Source organism: Calidris pugnax, unplaced genomic scaffold, assembly GCF_001431845.1.
Source record: "Calidris pugnax isolate Ruff unplaced genomic scaffold, ASM143184v1 scaffold178, whole genome shotgun sequence".
NCBI lineage: Eukaryota > Metazoa > Chordata > Aves > Charadriiformes > Scolopacidae > Calidris > Calidris pugnax.
Window position 1 is genome coordinate 2,993,791 of NW_015090986.1, and position 27,778 is coordinate 3,021,568.

At 36.4% G+C, this 27,778-nt stretch overlaps 1 protein-coding gene across 3 annotated transcripts in view; it reads left to right on the top strand.

Annotated features, from left to right (window-relative positions):
• The window catches only part of LOC106894931 (lysine-specific demethylase 4C-like), a 215,556-nt gene that overhangs the window by 140,001 nt on the left and 47,777 nt on the right, over positions 1-27,778 (top strand). For all 3 annotated transcript variants that reach the window (XM_014953965.1, XM_014953967.1, XM_014953966.1), the window contains one exon: positions 2,536-2,644. In XM_014953965.1, coding sequence (XP_014809451.1) covers positions 2,536-2,644 — 109 coding nt within the window. The remainder of the gene's footprint in view (positions 1-2,535; positions 2,645-27,778) is intronic.

The following is a 27,778-nucleotide window of genomic DNA, read 5'->3' on the forward strand; positions in this document are numbered from 1 at the left end:
ATTAGTCTTTATGCATTCTGAATCTTCTCATAATTGATTAAATTATTATAGTAACTTAGCATATCATGTATATCTCTTTCTTTAATCCTTTGGAATGCAGTGGTAAGAGGTGATCTAACTGCAACATTCTCTTCCATTTACCAGGCAAGAATTTATTTATTAATTTTATATGACCAATTTATGCAATTGGTCGCATGACCCTTGTAAATCATCCAGTTCCGGGAAGGTTTTACGTGAAACTTACAGGCCAGATCTTACCTTCAGAAAGCATTAATACTGTAACCAGTTTAATGGAGATTTTGACCAAGACATGAAAATACTCAGCTGCTTTTTAGTTCTGTTTTAAACTACCCTAAGTTTGCTACTTGCTTTTCTTACAAAAAAAATAAAAATTACAAAAGTGTTATGTCGGTAGAATTTGTGATGCTCTTTTGATATTTGCTGCTGATAGATTGCATGTTGTGTCTTTGAAAATATATATGTCTTTCTTTGTAGATTAATTAAAGTGGTTTAGAAATGTTTCATAAGATGTATTTGTAGAAAATGAAATCCACAGAGGTTTGCAGAAAATTACGTTTTCTGCATAACTATACCTGAAGTCTTTGGTTTTGCATTATATCCCTCTGTAGGTTTCTCTTATGGATTTATGAAATAAGAGTTCTGTAAAAGTAGTTCAACTCTTTTTTTCTGTTTCTGTAACACCTTACTGTTGCCACACATTTTTGAGTCATTCATCTATCTTTCAGCATTAGTTAGCAGTCCAAACTTTTGAGAGTTTTTGGAAGAGTATGTTCCGGTTATATACTTTTTTCTCCAACAAGTGTAAAATCCAACATGTGCATTCCCTTCCCTCCATCTTTCCCTCTCATATACTGATTAAGAGATGTATATGATGAGAATTACTTAGATTTAAAAGCTAATGAATCAAACGTGGTGTGGGGAGGGTGGTTGGTGGGTAACAAATTGCCGTATAGAAAGGCTGAGTTTCCTGCTTTTCAGCAGAACACAGCGATTGTTTTGAGTCCTGTTGGATTGAGAGATGTCAGAGTATAAAGGTTTGAGTGAATATTTATGGAAGAGGCATTTTATTTATAGCATTTCTGTCCCATAAAGCTTAGATGGTAAGACAATGTAGTTTTGCAGGCAGGCAGCAATGAAAAGAAAAAGGGTGTTACTAAAAGTTAAAAAGTCTCAAAGCAAGCCTTTTTTCTGAAAGTTAGAACATAAACAAAACTGTCACCATGATAAAATGATAGATCTACAAGCTTTACCCGCTTTCATTTGGGCTGCACTGTATAACTTGCTAATTGATATGTCGTCCTTACATACACCTCTTATTTCACACTTTCGCCAATACAACTTTAACGTCACATGACAGCAATTTGTTTAGTCTCAGTATATCATACTATACCATACCAGATATTTTTGTCAAAGATGAGTTATTGAAATAGCACCACACTAGTGCAGGGAAGAAACATTATTTCTATTCTGCTGCATCACCTTCTATCTCTTTTAGCTCCAGCCTGCATTTGTGTTAATCTGCTAAGATGCACATGTAATGTGTGACTTTGGAGGTACACAGAAAGTGGAGTGAGGATGGCATTCAGGGCTTACAAAAAAGAGCAATGAGAAAAGATGTGCAATGAATGACTGAGAATACAGCAAATATGAGTCAAGGAATGGAAATGTTTCCCTTTCTTCATATTTACTAGTTGTCTGTCCCAAAAACGATTATAGCAGTAGTCTCAAAGTCTACTCTTGGTTAATAAAAATGTCATTAGCTTCTCTTTTACTTCATATAATGTGCAATTTTAATATTAGTGTCAAACTTCTTCTTTAGTTTTATTTACCCTTTCTTATTTTGAGATATATGTATTGAACCAGCATTTGGAAAAAGTAACAGTGCTTTCTGTTGAGTATAGGCGGTACGTAGCATCATCTTGACACATCGGACCTATTTCCTGAAGTTGCACATGTCCTAGGCACTTGAGAGGTGCTTTCACTGCTAAAGGGGATCCAGTTCATCTTGGGCATTACAGTGATAGCCTGATCAGTTTGCTACTTCTATGCCTTGGTTTCTGTAAACAGAAGATATATATATATTGATATGCTTTGGTTTACAGTTCAATAGATGTATGACTGATTGTGATCATGTATGTTGCCTAAGAATAGTTATTCAGGTCTGAGTAATGTTAATCCTAAATGCTCTAGGTGATACATTGCACATGAATCAAATAGTGTGGTCTTTTACACCCTGATAGCACAACTACAAAACCTTTGTACTTAATAAATTGTACATGAAAGATGCTTAAAAAAATGTTGCAATAAAACCCCCGACTGAAATTATATTTACGCAAATTATGTGTTGTAAGGTTTTTAAAATATTTTGCAAAGCAGCTTAGGAAATCCTAATAAGGAAGTGTCTAGAGATAGTTGTCTTTTAGGAAAAAACACAGAGCAGATAACAAAACACCTTAAACACTTGTATATCTATGGGGTTTTTTGGTGGTATTCTTGACTTGCCACTTTTCACAGGTGGGCACATGTAATATGTGCAATTGCCATCCCAGAAGTCAGATTTGGTAATGTCACAGAACGTACACCGATAGACACTGGCAGAATACCTTTGCAAAGATTAAAATTGGTGAGTAGTATATTCATATATGCTTAATATATTCTTTGCTATTAAGGTTTTCCAATATTTGAAATGTATTAAGAATCTGAACTGTGATGATTATTGCCAGGTACAGAGCAGTAAACTATGCATAAGGTAAGGAATAAATTTACAGGGTTTAATCAAGATGGGCTTTTTTACCTCTAATGGCAATTCATTAACACTGTTAACAGCCTTTGGTATTTTATTAAAAGAAGTTTGAACCTGCCCTCCCCCAAAACAAGAATAAGAAACTTGACCAATGTCAACTGCAAAAGTTTCAGTTTTGGAACTGTATTGGTGATGACAGTGTTGAAACCCAAACAGACTGGGAGCATCACATGGTACACGTTTGTGGGGTCTTTTTATTATGTATTTTTGCCTCAAGGAACTATTTATGAAAGTAAAAGGATGTATGATCTGTTTGTTAGGTGGTATCTCTACCATCTGGGTGTTGAAAAATGTGCACAAAACAGATCACACATTACATTGGATGAAAAAAACTCTTTTTCGTGAGGAATTTCAAACGCTGGTGGAAAACATAAATAAAAAGACATCAGCTACTACCAGTTGCACCCTGTGTTACATCTAGAATAACAGTGTCATTCAAGAACATTGATGTACACAAACCTAAGATATGCAATGTAACGAAGTGCAATGTAACAGTATTTTCTGTGATGTCTTACATGTGTTAATTTGTCAGCATATGCATTACTGTGGTATCATTTGATAGAAAGAAAGTGATTAGTGGCCCATTCAAAATCTTAAGGAAAGATACCATCAGTTTTCTGGGTCAGCCCCAGGCTATTTTCAAAGTGGTTCTTGGTCTCCCTGACCTTATACGCAATCGTTTGGAACTATTCATCTTTTAATTACATCGTAATTTCATTTAATTCATTATTTTTTGTGTTTGTAGCTGTATTTCTAAATGTGGAGATGCAATTTTGACTAGTTTAAATGGAGATAGCTTGTCCTTCAAATGGTAATCCATTCTAAATTTGTGGTCAAAGTTTTAAAATTTTTTCACATGTCCTTTTAAAAATAACATAAAACACATTTCTAAAGAGTATATGTAACTTATTATATTAAAAAAACCCAACCTGTAGAAGGACTGAGAATTAATTTAATGTGTTCAGACTTAGTTTTTGAGGATCTTAAACAGTCAGTGATATGTGTCTTGTTGGAGTTTGTTAATTGTTTAATTTACCAGAAGCTGAAATTCATTCTCTGGGCTGTCCGTGACTTGAATTGTATAAGAGTAATAGGAGCCTTTTGGAGAAGGCTTGAATTGGTTTTAAATTATTGATTATAAAGGTATGGAGCCAAAATTTGCGAAGTTACATGGTTTACAGTTCCTAGGTAATTTCTACTTAATATGAAGAAATTATGTTAATCAGTTGTTTATAACAGAGCTTTTGCTTCTATTCTTTTATTCAGTTGATAGATGATTGCTAGTCCTTAGTGCTTTTTCAGTTCTTGAAGCCTCCTTCAATGTGAAATGACATTGAAGCACTACAGATTGTATTAAACTGTATGTACCCTTTTGGTCTCCTGAATCCCTGGATGTTTAGAAATATAGTACTTGTTTTCCTTAATGCTGTTTTTTAAAGTAAAAGAGTTTGTATACTTGAGTGGAATGAATGTTGTGATGAAGGAACTCAGCTGAATACAATAAAAACGAGAGGCAGGGTACTTTATAACAGCCATAAATGCAGTATTGCTGCAGGTAGTGGACAGCCTTGCTGTGAGAGAAGGAAGCACTGTAATCCTGGTTTGGCTCATTTAACCTTTCTTTTCCAATACTTAGTTTCTGACATTGAATTTATAATGAAATAGCTAGACTTGTATCAATTTAAGGGAAGTAGGCAGTTTGACCATTTCAAAAGGCTCTGTAATGATTTAATGTCAATAAACCAATAAAATGCTGCTTCTTGGGTAAAGGAGCAGAGAAAAACCTGTTCTAAAACCACCAGGAGTCTCTGCTTTTAAATTTTGGCTTTTTTTGTGAATAAGTTGCTATATCTGATAATTTTACTCAGGTGTCTTTCACAGTGAATATCCTAGTTAAACTATGTCTCCTGAATAACATCACAGTGTTCTGTAATTAAAAGACATGCATTAAAAAATAGATATTATATAGAATATATGGGTACATCATATTTTCTCTGAAGCCCTGTGTATTAGATGCTTTCTGTAATTTACTTCTCTTGTTTTTTGAAACATGGGGTTCCTACTTCTCTAAAGAGTTTACTGTCAATAACCTTGTGTATTTATGCCACATTGTCCTCAAATCAAATGTGGTCCTTATTTTAGTTTTCCCTTTCTGACTATTGATGCTGCAGAATAACAATTATGCTCTCGTACCTGCTTTGCCTTGGGGGAACCCAAGGAATTATATTTAAATTAATTCTCTTTCTTTCTCCAGCAATTCCTGTCCCTTCTTCCCCCACTTTGGCCCCAGTTCCATTCTTGCCTTTCGTTCCTCTCCATTGTCATATACTCTATACTTTGGAGTAGACAGCTGATATCACCTGTCTTGCTGTTAACTTCTGTAAAAGCATACTGTTCACGCTTCGATGTTAACTCTGGGAATCTGTGAGTAATTGATTTGGACCAGTCTTCCCCCTTTGAAATTGTAGCAATCACTGACAGTGATCTTCAGTGGCCAATTCCTGCTTCACAGCTATCCAGCTTGTTAGGTTAAGGGTAATTTTGTTCATCAGTCTCCATCATTCAAAGCCAGATAATGTTCATTGTATAAGCAAAGGCAAGTTTTGTACATATTTTGTTGATATTAAGCCTTCATAAGCTCAATAATACATTTTTTTAAAAACAAAAACCAACAAACCAAACATTTTTGGGCCTATCTTTATAATGCTGTTTATGTTTAAGTGTGGGATAGGTAATAATTGTGAGCTGTCCTACTATGCCATCTCTGCTTTATAAAATTTGGGATGTGTTTTGTTGAGTTTTTTAAAATGAGCAGAAAACAATGGGAAACAAATATAAAAGAATAGATGACATTCTAGCATGCCAAACCAGAACAAGATCTTACAATGTAGGAGCAAATAGCTCTAGTTGTTTTAAGCATTTATCCTTCTGTCCCCATCCTCCCCCTTCTTCCCTCCCCTCCTCCTTTCTTCCTTCCCCTCCTTCACGTGTCTCTCTCTGAAATGGTAAGAAACCCAAACAAGCAGAACATCTACTGATTTCAGAGATCTGTAGAGGCTGAGCTGACATTTTCTTTAATGTAGCAACTATAAAGGAATATCACAGGAAATAAAAAGTCAATGTTTTATTTTTGACAAATTAAATAACATCTGTGCAAACATGAACATATTGGTAGGCTGTTTTTAATTGCTTAGCCAGTATGTATACTGATTGCTGTTAAATAGTTTTAATTCACTAGACATTTTGGGTTGGAATCAGTGTGTATCCTATCAATCTTTCCATTATTAAATATGTGGTATATACTAATTTCTTCCAAAGTAAAAATCAATATTTGTATTATGCTTACAGTAGAGCTCATAGCCTTAAAATTGTTTTATGCAACTGTTATATATTTGCAACTTAGTGGGTCTTCATGGAATGCCAAAATGTTTTCATATTTCCCTAGCTTTTTTCAGTAAGTTACGTGATATGCCCCATCCTTGCTGAAAATTTACATGACAGGGAAATGTTCATTAAAAATTAATTATTTTGAAAATTATTCCTTAGTACTGGTGGATGAAAACAGTCCAAGTCAATACTAATAGAAAATTTCATGCTTTGTCTTTCATAGGGGAATGTGAAAGAAAAAAAAAAAAGTGATATGTTCTGTGTTAAAATAAAACAGGTTGTATCATCACTTACATTTTAGGGGTGTACACCCATGATATTTATAGACTCTAGTTGACTTTTTGAAAACAAGAGGCCTCCCAGGCAACCTCAGTGTAGAGGGCATCTCACAAAGATGCTATAGACTGTAGTTTCTCCACTTTACCTCTCTGTGACTGTACCTTTTCTCTTCTTTTAAAACTTATGTGAATGGGAAAATGAGGTTGTCCTGGTATCTGATGTCAGAGAGTCAGACTTTATTTTAGATTTAGCCTGGATAGTCACGTCCATCAGACACTTTGAGTCCCAGTAGTCATGTGGAATGACAATTTGTGGTAATTAAGCTAGGAAACAAGTATGTTGAATTCAGATATTTATGCACAGTTGTAAATGAAACAGCTGGATCAATATACCTTACCATGTCGCATACTTTAAAACAATATTTTACATAAACTACAGTATACTACCTGCTTTGTAGACTTAGTTCAGATGGTTTCTGTTCCAGTGGTCTCCAAATTTAACAGACATATAAGAAAGTTTAAAAAGACAAGAAATACATGGGAAATAAAAAACTTAAATACTACTTAATCACAGTGAAAATGTTAGGAGCAGATAAAAGGGAGGCAAAGGTGGTGAGAAGTGATGGTATGGAGGGATACCACATGACATTTGTTTAAAAGTATATGCAGAGTTTCAGCTGGTGACAATTTGGAACAAGTATATGATTTGGAGAAAAAGTTTTGCCATGAATGAGTGCGGTGTGTCAGCTGCCATCCCAACACAGTTTAACAGCATCTAACAGTTTACCCAAAGCAGATAAGGCTTAGGTTTCTAGTTGAGTTTAGCTTGTTTTATTTATTTATTTTATTTTTGCCTTGTTCCATTTTTCCTTAGTTCTCCAAGAGAAGCTTCGGTGTAAACTCCTGCTTCTGAAAACCTGTTTGCCTTGACTATTTACATGTATGAGGCTTTGGGTAATAGAAAACAAACTGTGGATTCCTGCTTGTGCCAAACTCAATGTTAAAATTTGATTTTAGTTTGGGAAGGGAAACGGTTTTCCCCAAGTAGCTAGATAGTTTTTGCTTTCAAAAGAGTGTTAATTACTCAGCTCTAAGGATAAATATGAACTCCAGCTGCATGAAAAGGTCTCTTGAGATGAAAAAATTAGACTGACCTCTCAAACATAAACTCGGCCTTTAAAGGCAAAAATAAGTACTCTCTTGTTTGTCATTCTATTTTAATAAAACATAGGACTTAAAAATAGAATTAAATAAAAACTCTTACTATTATATGGCCAAGGAATCCAAGCCAACAGGAATATTGAGCCTAGTGCCATTTACCTGGTGAGACATGTGACTTCTAATGAGCAGTAGAAATATTAAATGAGAGTGTTTAAATGTTTCATCTGTTACAAAAGAAATATTTAAATAGAATTATTTGCATCCGATCCTAAACCTGTACATTTAAGATGTCATCTCTAACATCACGTTTTGAATAGAATACATATCAACTCAGTTGCAAAATACATTATCTGCCTCTGATATTTTTGGTGTTCTAAAATGCGTGACGATTGGATTGACTTTGTCCTTACAGACAGTCACTGCAATGCTGTACTGAAACATGCACATAATATGCCTTTGTTTCTTTATCTGTAGCATTTCCTATTATTTTTACATTTGAAATCCTATTTCTCCAACAAAATAGAGGTAGAAAATGAGTTTTGGAATAGCTGAAGTTGCCCTGAAGCTTTTGATGACCTCGAATTTGTATTTGACAAGTGAACCGAGTATAAGCACAAGTGTACTCTGAGTGAGGAACATTATTTTGAAAGGAAATTTACACTGTGATGATGACTGATCTACAAGCCTTTCAGTATCTGGCTGAAGCCATAAAGTTCTTTTTAGAAGCCTATACACTTTAAAATTTGCACCTGAAGGCAAATAATAGTGAGCTTGAAAGCCAAAGATTATAGTTTTGAAAGGTACATCAATTCTGAAAATACAGAGGTTTCTCTGTGGTATGCCACTGAAGAATGGAATCAAAGCAAAAACGTGTATGAGCTTTTAAAAGAACGACCAAATATTCTCCTGCCTGTCATTCTATTTTAATGATGTATGAAACCTAAAAAAGGATTAAAGACATTTGAGGACACTGCTCATCTTCTGTGTTCTAATTTGTAATGAAATTCATTTGTTAAACTACAGTGGGGCAGTAGAACTACTGCAGCTGTGTTTGTGAAAGAGTAAAGAAACACTTGCAATGATGTATACCAGTGTTGCTACGCGTTTCTGGTAATACAAAGAGGTATTGATTACTTTTCAACGTTTCCAAAAATATTGCTGGAAGGACAATTGAGGAGAATCATTATACCATACATAAATTCGTGCATTAACTAGCTCGTTGCGTGCATTCACAGGCAATGAGAGCAAAATAGACAGAAATCTTGAGACAGGTTTTAAAATATTTCCAATTTTTTTTAAAACTGTTCATGAAATAGCTTGAAATAGCACATTTTTTTTAACTTAAAAAATGTTCAACTAAAAATTATACAATAGTTGATTATTGCAATACATGATTCATTAAAAAAATTAGTTACTCGTGATCATGTACTAAATACAATTTAGTGTATATGCTTTAGTCACAGTGTTCATAAGATTTTTAATGTGTATGTTAGAAGAATGTATACTGCTGCCTGCATAGTACTTACTGTCAGAATAATTTGCTACATTGAGCAGATCCTATTGCAAACTGTCAAATTTGTATCTTGCAGTGGTTATACTATAAAGTCTTATGAAAAATATGGAAAATGTTAGATATGCGTGACTGTAAACAATGTTTGAAGACGTGGACATGTCTGTGAGAATGAAAGCTGAGTGTTAAAAATGTTAACTCATCCTCTGAAATTCTAACTTGCAGAGAGGACTTTATGCTCAAGAAAATGGATTTTGCCTATAAAAATCCTTGGAAATATTTCAGGTTCTGAATGATTAATAGTCCATAATAAGATGTGTAGGTCTGATAGAGTCAGGCCTATGTTTTGAAATTCATATCAGACTATACAATATGTATTTGTGTATAAGTGAGCTTATGTGTGGTGTTTTCTTGTGTCCACACACAAATGGACAGTAATGCTCTGAACTCTAATAGTTTGATGACAGCAAAGTAGCATCTGAATAACGTGAGGGCCATGGGTTATCTAAACGGTTTTAGTTGGCATCAGGAAAAAAAGATTTTTGATAACATTCTAAATTTAAAAAAAAATTATAAAACTGCTAAATTTATTTACTTTTCTCTTGCCTTAAGTTTATTTAGTTCTCCTCATGAAGCTTTCGGAATTGCTTACATGATTTAAAGATCTGAGTCTACTTGCAAATACGATTTGAGTATTTGGGTACTATAATACCAGATGTTATTGAACCTGGTCATCTCTTGCAGTGAAAGGGACATTGTTCCCCCAGTCCCTGCCTTGAAGATCAGGGACTTGAGAGATGTGGGAAGAGTGAAAACTGAGGCAAAAAAAGTTGTTGAGTTCCTCAGCATTCTCTATGTTCGTTGCCATTAGTTCTGTCTTATTTATTGGGGGAGTGGAGGTGGGTACTTTTTCTTTAATCTTCCTTTTCTGACCAACGTATCCGTATAAGCCCTTCTTATTATTCTTTACATCACTTGCCAAAACCAGCTCCCACTCTGCCTTTACTTTCGAGATCCTATCCCTACATATCTGGGCAGCACCCCTGTATTCTTGCTGGGATACGTATCCCTGGTTCTACTGTCAGTGCATTTCCCTTCTTACACTTCAGTTTGACCAGGAGGTCCTTACTCAGCCATGCTGATGTCCCACCCTCCTTGCGTGATCGCTTACATGTGAGAACTGAGATCTCTCCTGTTCTAAGAAAAATGTCCTTAAAGAGCTGCTAGCTCTGTTCTTCTACTTTAGCCCTGAGGGCGGTTTCCCAGGAGGTCCCATGCTGTAATTACCTAAACAAATGGAAGTTCACTCTCCTGAAGTTCAAGATTTTGACTTTTCTCTTCACCTGGCCCACATCCCTCAAGACTGAATTTCATGAGTGCGTGGTAACTTCAGCCCAGGCTGCCAGAGATCTTGACCTCTGTGATTAGTTCCTCTGTGTTGGTAAGCAACTGGTCCAGTAATGCTTCTCCTCTGATTGGGCTGTGTATCACTTGGATTAAGAAATTCTCCTTAATGCTCTCCAAGGGCCTCCTGGACTGCTTACAGCTTGCTGTGCTGCTTTTCCAGCAGATGTCAGGGTGACTGAAGTTCCCCAGCTGGATCAGAGCCTGCAAGCGTCATACTTCCTGTAGTCGAAGTAAGAACACTTCATCAACAGGGTCCTCTTGCTGGGGTGGTGGGTGGTAAGCACCATCCATGACGTTTCCTTTGTTGACTTGGATTTTTACCCATAAGCTCTTAACCTGTTCATCACTGTTTTTCGAAGACAGTTCTGTGCAGTTAATCCATTATTATACATAGGGACAACCCCTCCTCTCCTCCTTCCTTGCTTGTCCCTCCTGAACGGTTTATTGCCATTGTTTGCAGTGCTATAGTCGTGGAAATTGTCCCAGCAGGTTTCAGTGATTAGATCATAGCTTTCCAGGTGCAGTGTCACTTTCAGCTCCTCCTACTTGTTTCATATGCTACATGCTGTTGTATGGATTTGGTGTGTTTTAAGGACAGAATGATAAATAATTGCTAAAACTAATTATTTGGACATGATTGGAAATAGTTGAAAACTCAGTTCAGTAAGAATGTTTAGCTTTCAGAGGTTAAGTTTGGATTTTTGATACTTTAAGGCACTTTTTTCTGTCATACTCTTTTAAAGTTCTGTGCCACAAGGCACTGCTGTGGTGATTCTTGGAACATTATTGTCAGAGCTGTTCCCTGAAGAGAAAAAGGTCCAATGCAGGTTATAAGCTTGAGAACCTGTCTACATGAACAAATACTAGTTTTCCTTTAGGAAGCTGACTGCTATTTGAAATAATATTTGTAAGAAGCTGCTGAAGAAAGTAGTAAGTTGACATGAGCAGCAAATTCTGGGGACTTGAAGTAACTCAAGCTAATGTTGATTTTAAAGACTAAAGAATGATTGCTGATCTACTGCCAGTGATTACCTTTTTCTGTGAGTTGAAGTAGCTCTCTGTGAGCTTTCTGTATATGCAGTTTCCATGAAAAGGGATGAGCTATCTGTTTTAGTTATGTTTTATTGCCAGAAAAATGGCACATTCTTTTAGGGACTGGTGATTTGTTCTCCCTTTGTTTGCATTGTGCTCTTTTAAAAGACATTTATTTAATCCTGCTGGTTTGTTTTGCATCCCATTGTTAGTGAAAAGAGGTATGGTCTCTTAGATAGCCACAGCTTGAACTATAGATGAGTGTCCTAAATTGCCCAAACAACAGAGAACAACATTTTGTCACTGGAGGAGCAGCATATTTCCTGCTACATACATCGTGGTGTGAGATCATTTGCTAGGCGCGTTCAGTATGTTTGTGTGGTCTTCAGGAATGGCTGGATGTTGTTTTCATTACCAGCAAGCATTACATCTGTCTTGTCAGCTCTGAACTTAAGCAGCTTACTTATTCCTTGCCCCTTATCACAGCAGGGCACTTGGCAAGCTGAAAGACTAGACTGTCCAAGTCTGACAAATATAAGTCATAAAGTGATGTCAACGTTGTAATGATGGCACTGCAGCCTACATCATCTTCCAGTTTCTCCAGTAGCCTATATGTTACAGAGTGACACTGTATGACAGTAAGTTCTCTTGGTGGACAACCAGTTACTGTCTGTTTTTTCAGCAGAAAAGGTGGGTTTTCCAAAGGTGCCATAACAAATTCACACATAAATTAGTAGTTAGTATGCTAACTTCATATTGCATAGAATATAATGTTGTGGGACTGGGCAGATATATGGGTATATGAACACAAGCAGAGACTGTGGAAAAGATCCTAAAACGAATTTGAAAAATTATATATTCCTCTTCTTTTTGAACATCTGAGCAATAGTAGGAGATGTGTTCCTGTGCGAGTTTAACTGAACAGAGCTGTAAATAAAGAAACCATTGCAAATAGAATCTTTGTTTTGAAGACCTAGTTATCCTGGGGAAGACACTCATGAACCTTTAGTCTTTTGTATGGTGTCTCATGTTTGTAATCTCTTTAATGGAATTATAGCTCTCTACCTTATCTTTTAATGTTAAGGCACCATCTTAGCCATAGAAATGATGACTGAAGGGAGTGGAACAAATAGAAGAATTATTCATATTTCCTGATTCTGTATGATAGTCGGCTAACCATCTGGTCTATAGCTTGTTGGTTTTCTTCTGCAATATTAAATATCAATTCCTTAATGACAGAGGAACTAGAGTCTTGCAGCTAGGCAGCACTTAGTGTGATTTTGGAAAACTTCCAGATCTCTTTCAAGTAATAAGGCTTGACTTAGATTGCAGATGTCCTTTGGTTGGGAGTCTTGCTTTTAGACCGTCACGTAAAAGTATTTCTATCCTTGTGAGAGGTCTTTTCTTTTTATAACTGAATTCTCTTTCCTGGCTATTTAATTTTGCTCCTATAACACAACTTGCAGTGTGACTTATCCTAGTCAGAGCTACCTACAGTGTACATTTTGCAGTTCAGCATCATAGTTTTAAGACATCCCACCTATCTGAAAAATACTATGGTCACTATGAAAGTTGCCTTTGAGATAACTATCATGTAAGTTTCTTTTACCCTTAGGAATTTTCTGTTTGCAATAATCCCATCTACTTTAACTGGTCATGGTAGAAATTATCTCATTATAGCAAGTAGAAATCAGATAGCTTTTAAATAGAAATTGAAAATTTACAGCTCTCTGCTGGATGTGCCTTGTTAATGGGAAACTTACACTTATAGGAGCTAAAAGTTTACTGAATGCGTCACAGAAAAAATCTGCTATCCCTTAGTTTTACTTTGAGTGTTCATTTGCCCACATGTAAGGTCAAAGATACATAGTTACACTGCTTTTACATCCATATACATGTACATGCATGCACATATTCCTATACATATGCAGTTAATATTGGCTTTTAGAATAAGGGAAGCTTAAGAAAATCAAATTCCTTTGTTTCCATTTCTCCAGCTCACACGGAGGTGAAACTAACTATTTGATATATATTGGCATTATTCTTTGTATTTCTTTTGGAAAGTTAACAAAATTTATGAAGCCAGAAAGATTCCACTCGTGCCATTTAATTTCAAGATTTTTATTTCCTGTAACCCACTCTGATCAGGTTGGTGATCGGAGCTGTCCTAACCTTCCATTCTGTTTTAAAACCTGTCATCGTAAAGTCATTTCTACAAGTGGACTTCAAACTTCTGCCTTCAGGATTCGAAGCTCTTTTTGTTCATCTCAGAAATGTGATTCTCCATTTGTAAAAGGCAGAAGGGCTTTATTCGCTTTGCTATCAATTCCACAAATTTGCTGTGTCTGGAAAAATGTACAAAAAGCTATTCAAGAGCGCAGTTGTTTTTATACATTTTAACATGAATATGCAGCACAGCATTCATTCTACGTATGTTATGTATCTTTTGGATTCCTGCTCTTCAGCAATATTGTAGTTTTTATTGAAACAAACATATTAATCTCTTTGATATACCAATGTGGATTTTTTTTTTTTTAATTACAGAACATATATGACTATGACACTAATCATAAATGGATGCTGGTTTTACTTGAATGGTTGTTACCAAAGTTAATGACAACAGCAGAGATAAGGCAGCCAGCAGGTTTGTGTCTTTGCTGCTGCATTACTGTATTGATTTACTGTAACTGAATGGCACAACCTTACCACATTTTTTTTTTTTTCTGTTATAGTGGTTTAGTTTTTGGGAGGGCTATTTTTTAGCCAGTTCAGGTGACAATGCCAAAGAATATAGTAAGTTTGAAAGGATCCCTGATGTGTTACTTTGAAGCAGCAATAAACACTGCAAATGATTGTTCACTGGGTGATATTTGCAGCTATTACTTTTCAAACCTTTCCTTTCTTGTTTATGCAGTTGAGTAATTTTGACTAGGATGCAAGCAGGTGTCAGAGTAATACTTGCTGACCAAACATTTGTATAATTCAGAACTAGACAGCTCCTAGTAAATTACAAACATTTGTTCAAGTATTGCCAAATATATGTGTTTCAGCCCTGTTTCGTAATGATTTTCAAATAAGTGACACAAAATGAAAGTGTAAAGATTACAGGAGCAGGTAAGCAACATCTAAACAAGGGGCATACGTTAGATAGATACTTTTCCCTTGCTAACGGGTTACTTTAAAAGAGGAAAATTAAGATTCTTGTCAAGTTGAGTGTGATGAAATGTTTAGTGAGCCGTCAATGGGATTATGGATGAGACTTGGTAAGCTTTCAATATATCTCATCTGTATGAAAGGAGGGTTAATATTGCAAACTTATTTTTCTCCCTTTAAAAAAAAAAAAATCAAATTGAAGATCAGAAAGCAGGGATTGAGCCGTCTCTCAGTACAGAATCTTGAAACGTAGAGCAGTTTGTAAAGCAGCTAATGGTTAAATATTTTTTACCTTTATCATTATTGTTTCAAACAAAACAGAGATATTTTACAGTGAGCATTCTATCTCAGCAAAAGGAAGAAGATGCATAACTTAGGTAGCCATTACTTTAAAATTTTAACGGACTGGAATTAATTCTGCGTAAATATAGTTACTATTGTGTTCCAGGTATTTCAAAGATCCTTTCCTTTCAGATCAGTAAGATGAATTGGTATTATCTGAGTGCTGACTGAGTGCTTTTATTACATTTTAATTTGGTGTAGATCTTTTTTCAGGTTTCTCATCATGGCATGAGAGACCCTTTCAGGTAGTTATGAAAAAGGAATTTATACTACCTTATCTTTTTGCCAAGTGGTGCAAATTCTAAGGATGTTGTTGTAGCAATTTTTTCCAGGGTATTTTCTTCCTTTTTAATTTTTAATTGCAGGCATTCCAGGTTGTTTATATCAAATCATTCTGGGGAAGAAATGTTGATAGTACACGCTGTGCCCCAGGAGTGGAAAGTAGTTAAGATAGTACGTAACCCTTAGTTCTTGAGTGAATTTGTTCCAGTCTTAAACTGGTTCTATAAAAGCTGTCTTCTGTGCTATCAAATTTGTTGTGGAAATTTCCACTTTGCTTAGGTTTCTGCAGCTGAGCTGAACTGACGCTTCCCTCTGCTGATCCTACTCAGTGAAGAACTTTGGGTAGGAAGACCTTAAACTTGTTTAGTTATTCTGTAGGGTTTAAAGAAGGAGGAATGGTCATAATACGCTTTTGGTCATGTTTCAGAGCTTACCAACAGCTCACCTAATGTTTTTTGATTCATGTTTTGACTGAGGATAGGAAGATTTATTAGAGATCTGGGATTTCTTTACAGCTGTATAGATGCATTATAACTTGAAAAGTTGTAGTGCTTTATGAAAATGTGGAATGATATTTAAAATTTGCTCAGAGCATCAAAGCAAGCCAAAAATTTTAGTTTGAATTAAAACTCAAATTCATTTCTTTTTCAATCGTTTAAAAATTTAGAAAATTGAGAAAGTTTAATTCTGGTTTTGATTTGGTTTGGTTTTGGTTTGGTTTGTTTATCATTAGTACGTTGATATATTTAATTTAGAAAATGTCAAAATGGCAAGCATCACTGGGGAAAAGTCATCCTAGAAATATATTTTATTGTATTTCTGTTTCACAGATTTTTTTAATATCATTTAGATTTCTTAGGTATAGAATTTGTTATGGATTTAGAATTTCCTTGCTCTACTTAACATTTGATTGGAAGATCAGATTGTTGCATTGAATAATAGTGAGATCCTTTAAATACTGAAAAAGAGAATGTTTCAAATGGAACAGAGTTTATAGACCCAGATATTTAACTGTGAAGAAGGAATTCACACTGCTGAACATGACAATCTAAAATAGAGAAATTTTAAGAATGAGGGTGTTGAATAAGGCTCTAAAATACTTAAATGAAGTGTATCAAGACTAACTTCACCAGTGTGAACTAAAAATAATGAATATTTTTAAAATTAGAGTAGCAGTAAACAAAATTTTCAACTTCAGCTTTTATTATAGGTGCTGGTGCTGTATTGTAGATGTAAACAGTAGTATTTATATATTTTGTGGAAAGGTTATAAAGTACATTAATTTCTATATGAAAATTCCTTGGTATATCTCTATTCTAAAATAATTAGGAGTGTGAATGTATAATTCTCCATAGTAGGTTACAACTTGTTAGGGAAGGTTTGGACAACAGAGCTCAGAGCTTTTGGTGACTTATCTGAATTCTGTGTTTCTTAATTTGCAATGAAATGGCTTCTTATCTGAACACCAAGCTTCAAACTTTCCAAACATCTGCTAAATGGCAGATTTTGAGCAGCAAGCTTGAAAAAGGAAACACCGTATAAGCAAAGTGATGGCTTGTGGGGTTTGATAAAAAGTCTTATTAGGGTGTTAGGTAAGTCAGTCGCTGAAGGAAGCTGCGCCAGAGCTGGCCTGGTCCACATGGGCGCAGCAGATCTTGGTGCACAGTGGGGTTTCCTGAGGCAGGGAAATGCCAGGGCAGCAGAGAGACCTGCCAGGAGCCAGCAGCTCTTAAGCAGTCTTCCCATGGGAATAAAATTTGCTGAGAAGCCCAGTGATGTTATGCTAGAGCTTACATGGTTTGTGAAAGTGATCCTGTCATGCTGATTGCTTCTCAAAATGAAGGACTAGGCTCAAGAACCTGGGAAATTACTTTCCATCCCATTTTTAGTTCAGAACATTAATTAAAATTGACCCTTCCGGTAGTTTCAGTTTTGATTGTAAAAAGTCTGTTGAAAAATGTTGTTTAGGTTTTTCTAGAGCATTTGTATCTCTCTGAATTACTGAACAAATTGTAAACTACCCCTTGAATCTATCCATCTGCTTTCTGTACAAAATAAGTCCAATGCAGTTTTATTGACAGTGACTACTTTTTGCTTTTCAGCCTCCATTTAAATGGGAGATAAAATTGTAGTGTAGGAGGTTGACAATTACCTTTCAACTTCTTGGTGATTATTTTTAATAAAAGGAATGTTGGAATCCTAGATACAGTACAATTTTAATGAAATAATGAGCTTCCTGACTATAGCAGACTGAGCTTTGTCTGATTTCTGTGCCATGATGAATTGACCATGTCAAACTTTGCAATCTAGCCTAGTGAAATATTTTACTATGGAAGTTTAATTTTCATTCTTTATTTATGAAAGCAGTAGTACTGTCACAACGTGTTATCATACAAGTGCCATTTTGTGTGATTTATTTTAATGACTGGCACTTATTGATATGTTTAGTGATTTTTGACCCATATTTAATGCCAAAACCTCTAAATGTTCTGAAATATACTGAGACTGCCATTATTATTTTTTCTCAAATCAACACACAACACATTTGCAGTTGTCTCCTCAAAAGCTGCAGTGGTAGTTTGTTAGATATGGTGGGGCAAAAGAGTTTTACCCTACTTTTCATGCAGGTAATTCTTTTTTTAAATACTAATTCTTTTTGTAGCTTTGCTGCAGTATCTGAAAATGCTTGTTTTCTAAGAAACTGTATTAATTCGTTCTCATTTGGGACTGAAGGATATAGAGCACATTGCTTCTTTAGAGCAAGGGTACACTGATAGGGGTATCGTCTGTACTTACAGTTCAGCGAATTATACACACCTGAGAGATTAAAACTGAGTACTTTGTAGTCTTCTAAGAGAGATTAGGTTCTTATCACAAATGAAATATTTCAAGACGGTTAAAAAAAGGACTGGAAGTTGTACAACAAGTGACATATACGCATTACATTTTGTTTATGTCAATACCATTTTTTTTCATTTAGCAAATGATAATAGAATGACTGAAAATTACCAGTAAAAAAAACTTGAAAGACTGTAAGTCATTTTTGTAGTTCAGCTAACACTGCAATAGTGTTCATACAATATTATATTTAATGTGCACTATTAAAAATTAAGTAGACATGCTGCTCTATTAGAGAAAAAAAGGATTTTTAAAGATTCTAAAACATCTGTTGCTTATAAGCTTAGAACATCATGACCATATCATAGGATGGATTGGGTTGAAATGGGCCTTAAAGATATTTAGCCCTAACCCCGCTGCCACAGGCTGGGACACCTCTTACTAGAGCAGGTTGCTCAAAGCCCCATCCAGCTTGGCCTTGAACATTTCTAGGGACAGGGCATCCACAGCTTCTCTGGGCAGCCTGTTCCAGTGCCTCACCACCCTCACTGTAAGAAATTTCTTCCTAATATCTCATCTAAATATCCCCTTTTTCAATTTTAAACCATTACCCTACGTCCTATTGCTACAATCCCTTTCCTGTAAGGCTCCCCCTTAAGTACTGTAAGGCCACTGTGATCTCTCACCAGAACCTTCTCTTCCCAGACTGAACAATCCCAGCTTGCTCAATCTGTCTTTGTTGAAAAGGTTGAAGAGATCCAGCCCTCTGATCATCTTTGTGGCCTTCCTCTAGACTCACTCCAATAGATCCATGTCCTTATGTTGGGGGCCCCAAAGCTGGATGCAGTACTCCAGGTGGGGTCTCACCAGAGTAGGGGTGAGGGGCAGAATCACCTCCCTTGACCTGCTGGCCACACTTCTCTTGATGCAGCCCAGGATGCGGTTGGCTTTCTGGGCTGCCAGTGCACATTGCTGGCTCATGATGAGCTTCTTATCAATGAACAAGTCCTTCTCCTCAGGGCTGCTCACAATCTCTTCTCCACCCAGCCTGTATTTGTGCTTGGGACTGCCTCAACCCAGGTGCAAGATTTGGCCTTGATGAACATCATGAGGTTTGCACAGGCCCACCTGCCAAGCCTGTTCAACTCCCTCTGAATGGCATCCCTTCCCTCCAGCATGTGAACTGCTCCACACAGCTTGGTATCATTGGCAAACTTGCAGAGGTTGCACTCAATCCCACTGTCCATGTTGCTGACAAAGATGTTAAACAGCACTGATCCCAATACTGACCGCTGAGGAATGCCACTCGTCACTGGCCACCACTTGGACATTAGGCCATTGACCACAGCTCTTGGAGTTCTTATCCATTGAACGGTCCATCTGTCAAATCCATGTCTCTCCAATTTAGAGACAAGGATGTGGTGCGGTACAGTGTCAAATGATTTGCATAGGTCCAGACAGATAATTGGTCTTTTCTCGTACCTGCCAGTGCTGTAACCCCATCGTAAAAGGACACCAAATTTGTCAGATATGATTTGTCTTTAATGAAGCTGTGCTGGCTGTCACCATTTGCCACCTGATTTTCCATGTTCCTTAGGATAGTTTCCAGGAGGATCTGCTCCATGATCTTGCCGGGCACAGAGGTGAGGCTGACTTGCCTGTAATTCCATGGGTCTTCCTTTTTCCCCTTTTTAAAAATGGGGATTCTGTTCCCCTTTTCCAGTTGGTGGGATCTTCACCAAACTGCCATGACATCTTAAATATTGTGGCTTAGTAACTTCATCTATCGGTTCTCTCAGGACCTGTGGATGCATCCTGTCAGGTCCCACAGATCTCCTTATCAGGTCCCTCAGGTGAAATCTCATGCTGGAGCAGGTGAGAAGCATGAGGGGGAAGGAGTGACAGAGGGGAGCTGTTATGGACTCACCTCAACATCCCAATTCTCCATCCCTCTGCAGTGCTTGGTGGGCAAGAAGAGGCAGTGGAGTCAGGAATGAAGGAGTGAAGTTTAGCCTGGGAAGAAAAGGACCATGGGGAGAGAGGTGGTTTTAGTTTTGTCTTTGTTTCTCATTATTCTGCTCTGCTTTTAATTGGCAATAAATGAAATTCATTTTCCCCGAATAAAGTCTGTTTTGCCCATGACAGTGATTGCTGAGTGATTTCCCTGTCTTTACCTTGACCCACAAGCTTTTCCATCTTATTTTTCCCCCTGTTCCTTTGAGGATGTGGGACCAGAGAGTGGCTGGGTGGATGTCTGGTAGCCAGCCAAAGTCAACCCACTGCACTGCAGCAATGTACCTCCTATAGGCAACATGAATTATTTAAGGCAGCAGTAAACTATCATGCATTTGGTGAGAAAGGAGTTTTCAAAACATAAATTCAGTGGTAATTTGATTGTTTTGTATATGTTTTAAAATTGGAAGACCAGATTCCTGGCTTGCCTACATGCTTCCTGTGACTTTAATTTTTCTTACATTTCTTTCACTGAAGGCTGGTATCATGCTATTTTGTGTTTTCAGACAGAATACAAAGCTAAAGAGAAAGCATTCTTAGAATTCTGTACTTCATATGTAGCCACTAGGCATAAATTATGATTATTATTCTAATAAATGGAGATTGCAAACATTCCGTTTTTGCGCAGTAAAGTTTTGCTGGATTCTCAAGGTTCTTGCAGTCCTTAAAATTCCACCCATTAAAAAAAAGGGAGAGCCTTCTATGTGTAGCATAAAACATTTGGTAACAAAACAATGAAAAAATACAGAAAATACAGAAAATACAGAGAGCATACAAGCTAGTCTGAAGGATAACCTCACAAAAGATGTATGGATATCGGTTCCTCAGAACTGAATATATTGGTCTACAGTTCAGTTTTTATTCTCTCTTACTGCTTCACTTTTCAAAACTTCTGTCATATTGCTAAAAAAAATGGATTTCAAGTCATAATTTGAAACTGAAATATACAGTAAACTGTAATACCAAGCAGCAGTCACATTCAGCCTATTACTCCAACAAAATATATCTTCTTATATGTAAAGGACAGTTATGAGACAGACTTTTATTGTCACCTGAGAAGTATGAACTCACAGAAATCTTCAAAACCTTGATGATACTTGATAAGCATAATTTGGTAGAGTAATAGCTGTGCTACCTTTACTGGGAATTAAGGTTATGGTTCATCGGAATTGCAGGCCTTTTGTCTAGATACACTGAATACAACCGGAATTCTCACAAATGCAAATCTGGCTGCAGCCAACCAGGAAATAGAATGTGTTGTGTAGTGTAGTTGTCATGGCTTTACAAGAATGTTGCAGAATGATTCTAAAACAGTTCTCTATTTTTTGATAATCTGCATGATGATGCTAAAATGTTCAGTGTTCTTGCCACATTTGTGCTGCTTCCTTCCTTCCTGAATTTGAGCATCCCTCAAATTTATTGTTTTTGCCATGTGATTGAATGTGCGGTCTGCAGAGATAATGCAGAAGAATTTCTCAGCTTCAAGAATCGGTGCCTATCCTACTGAATATGAGGGGAAAAGTATTATCACTGTAGATCACTTTTGTACCTTAGGGTTCATAATTCGCCAAGAGAATTATCGTGTCATGCAGTTTCAATTAGCAGATGAGGACAGAAGACTTAATTGACTTCCATACAGCTTGGGCTGCTGACTTCTGACTTTCTTTAAACTCAGGTGATAGATTTTTAAAATATTCTTTATTCCATTTTTTTAATATATTTTTGACTTAGAAAAATAAAATTTGCAGATGATTCTTTTTTTCAAACAAAAAAATTCAGTTTGTAGTGGACTATATTTCCAGCAATGGACCAGCATTTTAATAACAGTCACAGCACTGTGTTTCACACTTCATTATTACAGTGCAATCTGTGGAATTTCCTTATTTGTACACTGTTATTATTTTTACATAATTGTTAATTGTTTATATTTGTAAAGTAACCCAACAGAATAGAAGGAAAACAGTCAGGAAAATAATAGTAGCATATAAGAAAGAACATAGCATGGATAAAACACAGGACAGATATCAATATTGATGTTACTAAAAATACTGCCACTACTCACAGAGCATTCACCTTCAAAAGGCTTCACAAAATACACCTTAACACTCTGCCCTGCGAGCATTACCAAAATAATTCAGATAATGTTATTTTGAAGAAATATGATTTTTTATGCTAACAATTTAGTCTGGATTCAGTTAGGAATAGCCTTTTTAAATTTAATCTCAAGGGAGATCATATTCTTAGCTTGCAGACCTCCTCATGATGAGCGTACCAGACAGGCACACCCCGAAAGCTCTAAATACCAAAAATCTGGGTGGATGTGAAGTAAGCACACTGCTAAAAGACCTTTGTCTGAATCATATTTCCTCTATAGAGTTTAAAAGTCTGGATGAGCACTAGCGTTAGCCCATTAGGAATTCCAGATACTGGAGAACAGAGTTTAAATGTTCCCCATGAAAGGCTTAGCTGCCATGTCTGGAGTGGGGAAAGGCATAAAGAACAATTACTCTTTTAAACTTTGATGAATTTTTTATACTTTTGGTATTACAGCACAAACTAGGACTCCAGCCAAAATGACACAAAGGCAGCAGGAAACTTGATGCGATAGAGCCTGAAAAGTCTCTGAACTGAAAAGTTACAATGACTTGTATCCCACAACACAGACAAGTTGCTAGTCAATTCCTGAATATATAGCATATCATCACTTCTAAATGTCGTCTATCCATGTTTTTATAGCAATTTAAAGATGAATGCTTTCAATATTGAATATCAGTTACTCAGTGTCAATATTTCATCTTCAGTCATTCAGCAGTACTGATATGTTCCATTTTATCCATAGCACCTCTTAGTTTTCTTGCTTTTTTTCCCTTCTGTTTATTTGTTGATGTCTTCTATTAACCCTATATTGCATTTATTCTACTTGCTCAATCTCATATCTTCTTTTCTCTTTCAGAGTTGCCCAGTCTCTTTTTCTGTATGCAGATAGTAGAAATGTACTATCTAAAATTTGTAGGAGCCCTGGTCTTTGAAACAATAGCATTTAGCACTTCAGAGATCATGAACCCCTTTATATGTGGTTTATATTCCATTCACACATTTACTGAGTTTTTATTGTGCTGTTGTTCCTAACAGTTGCCTTTGAGCTTTTTTTCAAAATTGTCCATAGTGAAATGCTTCCTTTATTTTAAGCTTCTGAATTTCATACTTATGGTAAGAAAATAAGAAGGTAGATAGTTTTTTCAAGCAATCAAATAAAACTATCCTTTAAAAATAGATTATATTGATAGATAAATTTTGCTTTTGTTCATTATCAAGGTGTTATTGAAAATACAGCTCTCAGCTCTGTTAGAGTGTGTTAATTAGGGACTTGAGCATGAAGTCAAAATCACTAGTCATAAAAGCTACCTCATTTAATAAATCTGAGATCTCTTAAGCCACATGGATTTCATGTCCGATGGGATGGTACATTAGCATGATTTCAGAATGGAATTAAGACATTGTTTTGAAAATAGACCTGTGAGAAAATACCATTGAATGTCTTTAAAAATTATATGTCCATGTAAGTTAAATATATTCCGTAGATTTTATAATTATAAAGCAGAAAAATCCTGTTTTCACCTATTGCACAAAATCTTAGGAACAGCTTTGCTAGTATCTGACCATTCAAACATGAAAAATAAACTTAAGTTATTGAGGAAAGGCTCAAGGAGCTGGGACTCTTTAGCCTGGACAAGCGAAGACTGAGGGGAGACCTTATTTATGTTTATGAGTATCTAAAGGGTGAGTTGAAGGATGTTGGAGACGGACTTTTTTCAGTGGTTTCCAGCGATAGGACGAGGGGCAACGGGCTCAAGCTGGAACATAGAAAGTTCCATTCAAATATGAGAAAAAACCTCTTTATGGTGAGGGTGGTGGAGCACTGGAACAGGCTGCCCAGGGAGGTTGTGGAGTCCCCTTCTTTGGAGATCTTCAAGACCCGCCTGGATGCAGTCCTGAGTGATGTGCTCTGGGCAATCCTCCTTTAGCAGAGGAGTTGGACCAGATGATCTCTAGAGGTCCTTTCCAACTCTGACAATTCTGTGATTCCATGAGGGGACACAATGATGTAAAAGTCTGCTTTCCTCAAGTTCACATTACAAGTCAGTAGCATAAACTTCAAATCAATGAAAAGTCAATTTTTAATAGCATTGCTTCTCACATTGGAGTACATTCAAATAGGGGAGTGATTCGGATTTTATCAGAGATCTGTTATGTCTGTATCACAACCGCCTTATGTTGTGCCTAATACTTAATGCCTCTTGCAAATTACAACTTTCTGTAGGTAAACGTCCTCTTTCATCTTTTGGAGGGAAGAAAAAGAGAAGGGGGGGGAACTATTGTGGAATCAGGAAGGAGTTGTGCTGGAATAGCTTGTCATAGGGTGGGAAATAAGGTATCTAGTCTTACAGGGATGTCTAGAATAAGAGTATCTTGAAATTGAAGCTGAAGTAGCTGCCTCTAAAACAGAAGAATGCATATTAAATTTGTTTTGGTTCAAGCCAATAACCTAACCAAAGCAGTCTATAAATTAAGACTTGGGTGTTGGCATCTCTTTATGATTATTGGTAGGGTCCAGTTGCCTGATTCTCAGACCTTTCTGCCTCAAGTTCTTTGTGGACTTTTCAGTACGCTATCTAGCTGCGTCCTTGAAGGCAAATCTCCCTTCCCTGGGCTGGGTTTTATACTGCTATCATTTCATAATAGCAGAGGCAGAGGACTGAGCCCCAATTTTGTAAGAAAGCAAGAGAGGTAAGTTTTGGCACATGATACTGCAGGGATGCATCTAGAATTCACAGGCCTAATCTGCAGGAAACAGCATAAAAACTGATAACTGTACTCCCTGTAGCATAAACACTTGAAGCTCCCTCCATTGTAGCAGCTAGAGTGTTCTCAGCCTAGCATCTCGGACTGTCAACCCAGACAGGTTGACATGGTCCTCAGGAATATGGTTTAGTGATTTTTTTATTACTTGTTTCTTATTTATTTTTTTGTCAGAGTTAGGTTGATGGTTGGACTAGATGATCTTTAAGGTCCCTTCCAACCTAGATGATTCTATGATTCTATAATTCTATATCTTTGCTGGCATGCTGGCGGCAGAGCTCTTGCTCCTTTGAGGTGCCCACCCTGTCCTTTTCTCTCTATTTCCTGTAAGAACATCTGCTGACACATTTCTCAATTCTTTCAGTGAGGTGCAGTTTCTCGGTCCTTTTCCTTTTCTCCTCAGGTAGTGAACCTGAGGTAAGTGTTAACTTACCTTGTTCTGCTGTTCAGGTTGGTGGTATGCTTACCAGTGGGAGGAAATGCCTTAACCCTAGCAGAGTTGAAGCATATACAAGACCTCAAATGCAACTTAGAAACTCTCTCTCAAGGGAGGTAGGACAATGGTTCCCTGCCTAAGCCAGACCAGCTTCTCTGTTTTGCCTATGCTACACCAGATCAACATGTAGGAGTAATTTAATATTTTTCCCTTAGTGATGCTTTCTGTGAGCGGTACTGAAAATAAAAAAGCCTCTTACTCTTCCACACATTGACCCTTGAATTGACACATCTCATTGTTTGTACCTGAATGGATGTGTAGCTGTTATGAATGTTGGTTGGCTCATTGGTTGCCACTGAATGCAAAGATATTTCCTTATCTTTGCAAATCACAACTGAAAGTTTTCTAGATTACTATTCATAACTGCTTTAGGTGTTAATTGCTTTTACTGGAAATACTAGCATGTAGCATTCTTTGCAAATAAAAGGTATGTTCTTCTATTGTTGTATATCCTCCTAAGAGGAGTATGGAGGAATTATCTTGATTTCTGGGCTGAGCAACAGTACAAACTCATATTTCATAACTAGTAATCTTGATGTACTCCTAAACACGCTAAAGAGACAGCAGTTATTCTAGAACACAAATAGAAAAATGTGAAGTGTCCCTGTTACATATGACCCAGACAGCTACAGCCCAACCAGCAGTAACAGTATTTAATGTGATTGTGTACGTGAGGTAAAACCTAATACAGGGTTAATTTCTTTCTAATGAAAGGAAAGATATTGCAAAGTATTAAACATCTTTTGGGTCTTGTGATTTTTTTTCCTATTCTTGGATGTGCTTGGGTATGCAAAAAGCATGGCCAAACTTGAAGCAGACATTGCTGTTTCCTGAAATATTATCCTACTAATGCATGCCACAGAAAATCTTATCAAGAAGTATGTTGTCCCACTGCAGGCCTTACCTGTTCACTCAGCTGTTCATTAACAGCTGAATAACTGCACACTTGCCTTTTTAAATTGTTTACAAGACCAAAAGATAATTTGTAGATTTCGTTTTATATTATAAAAATTATTTTGGTATGGCTATACCACACTTTTAAAATATAGTCACATTAATTCATTTCTATGACATTGTATTCTGTTTGAGTAAGCTATGCCTATCAATCAGTGAAATCTGTTGCATTCCGTAGAATAGAAAATTTACAGAATTTATATCTAAAAAACCAACTGATTTACCAAATGTAGGAACTTTTAATTATCTTTTTTGATTTTCAGTGGAGATTTAAAGGAACATTGCATTAGTTGAAATTTGTCAATATTTTTCTAGTATGGAAAAAAATGGCTATGAAATTTGCACTTACAAATGCCGACAACAAATTAAGAGGGACATATGAAAACACATAATACTTACTTAAAATATTCCCAGTCTTACTAACGCAAAAGAATCATTTTTTATTTCAATATTCTGTTCAAAGCATTCTGTTTTCACAAAAAGCTGTTTTGCTAGAAATTCACTGTGGCAGAAAACAGCATTATGCATTTGAGCAGATGCACTGGCTCACTGCGTTAAAGATGGACACCTGGGGTTCTGCATTAGACTTGCAGAGAATATGGAAATATTGCAGATGAAAACAGATAGGTAGAAAGTAGGTGAGTGTGCATCTTTGGATTCTCTAATTAACAAACTTTTGGTGATATGAGTAGGTGGCTCTTTACATTCTCTTGAGTTACTGGTTAAAACATAGAGATTCTTTTTTTGTTTCAATGCACAATTCTGTAGGGACCCAAAAACTGAATTTTTATCTTAGAAGTTTTCCTGAAGACCTCTGGGGTCTGTACCACTTGTATCAAGCATCTGTAAGGAAGGAATTTGACATTGTTATCTTTTTTTAATCTGCTAATTTTGATCTTGTCTTTCACTTTTCCCTGAGCATAAAACACAGGAAACGTTATTCATTACCACACTCATAGTTATATTTATCATATTGTTGTTTCTGCATATTGACAATTACTTGAAAATAATAATAATTATGGCTGCTCGTGCTTGAAACTCCACACTTCAAATGAGCTTGTGGGGGTTTTCTGTGTGGTTTATTTTTATTCTTTAAATCTTTTGTTCTGCTGCGTGATTTAAGGCAAACATTGTGGCAAAACCAAGTATTTCAGATTGTAGAAGAGGTTCCACTCAAATATGAGGAGAAACTTCTTCACGGTGAGGGTGACAGAGCCCTGGAACAGGCTGCCCAGGGAGGT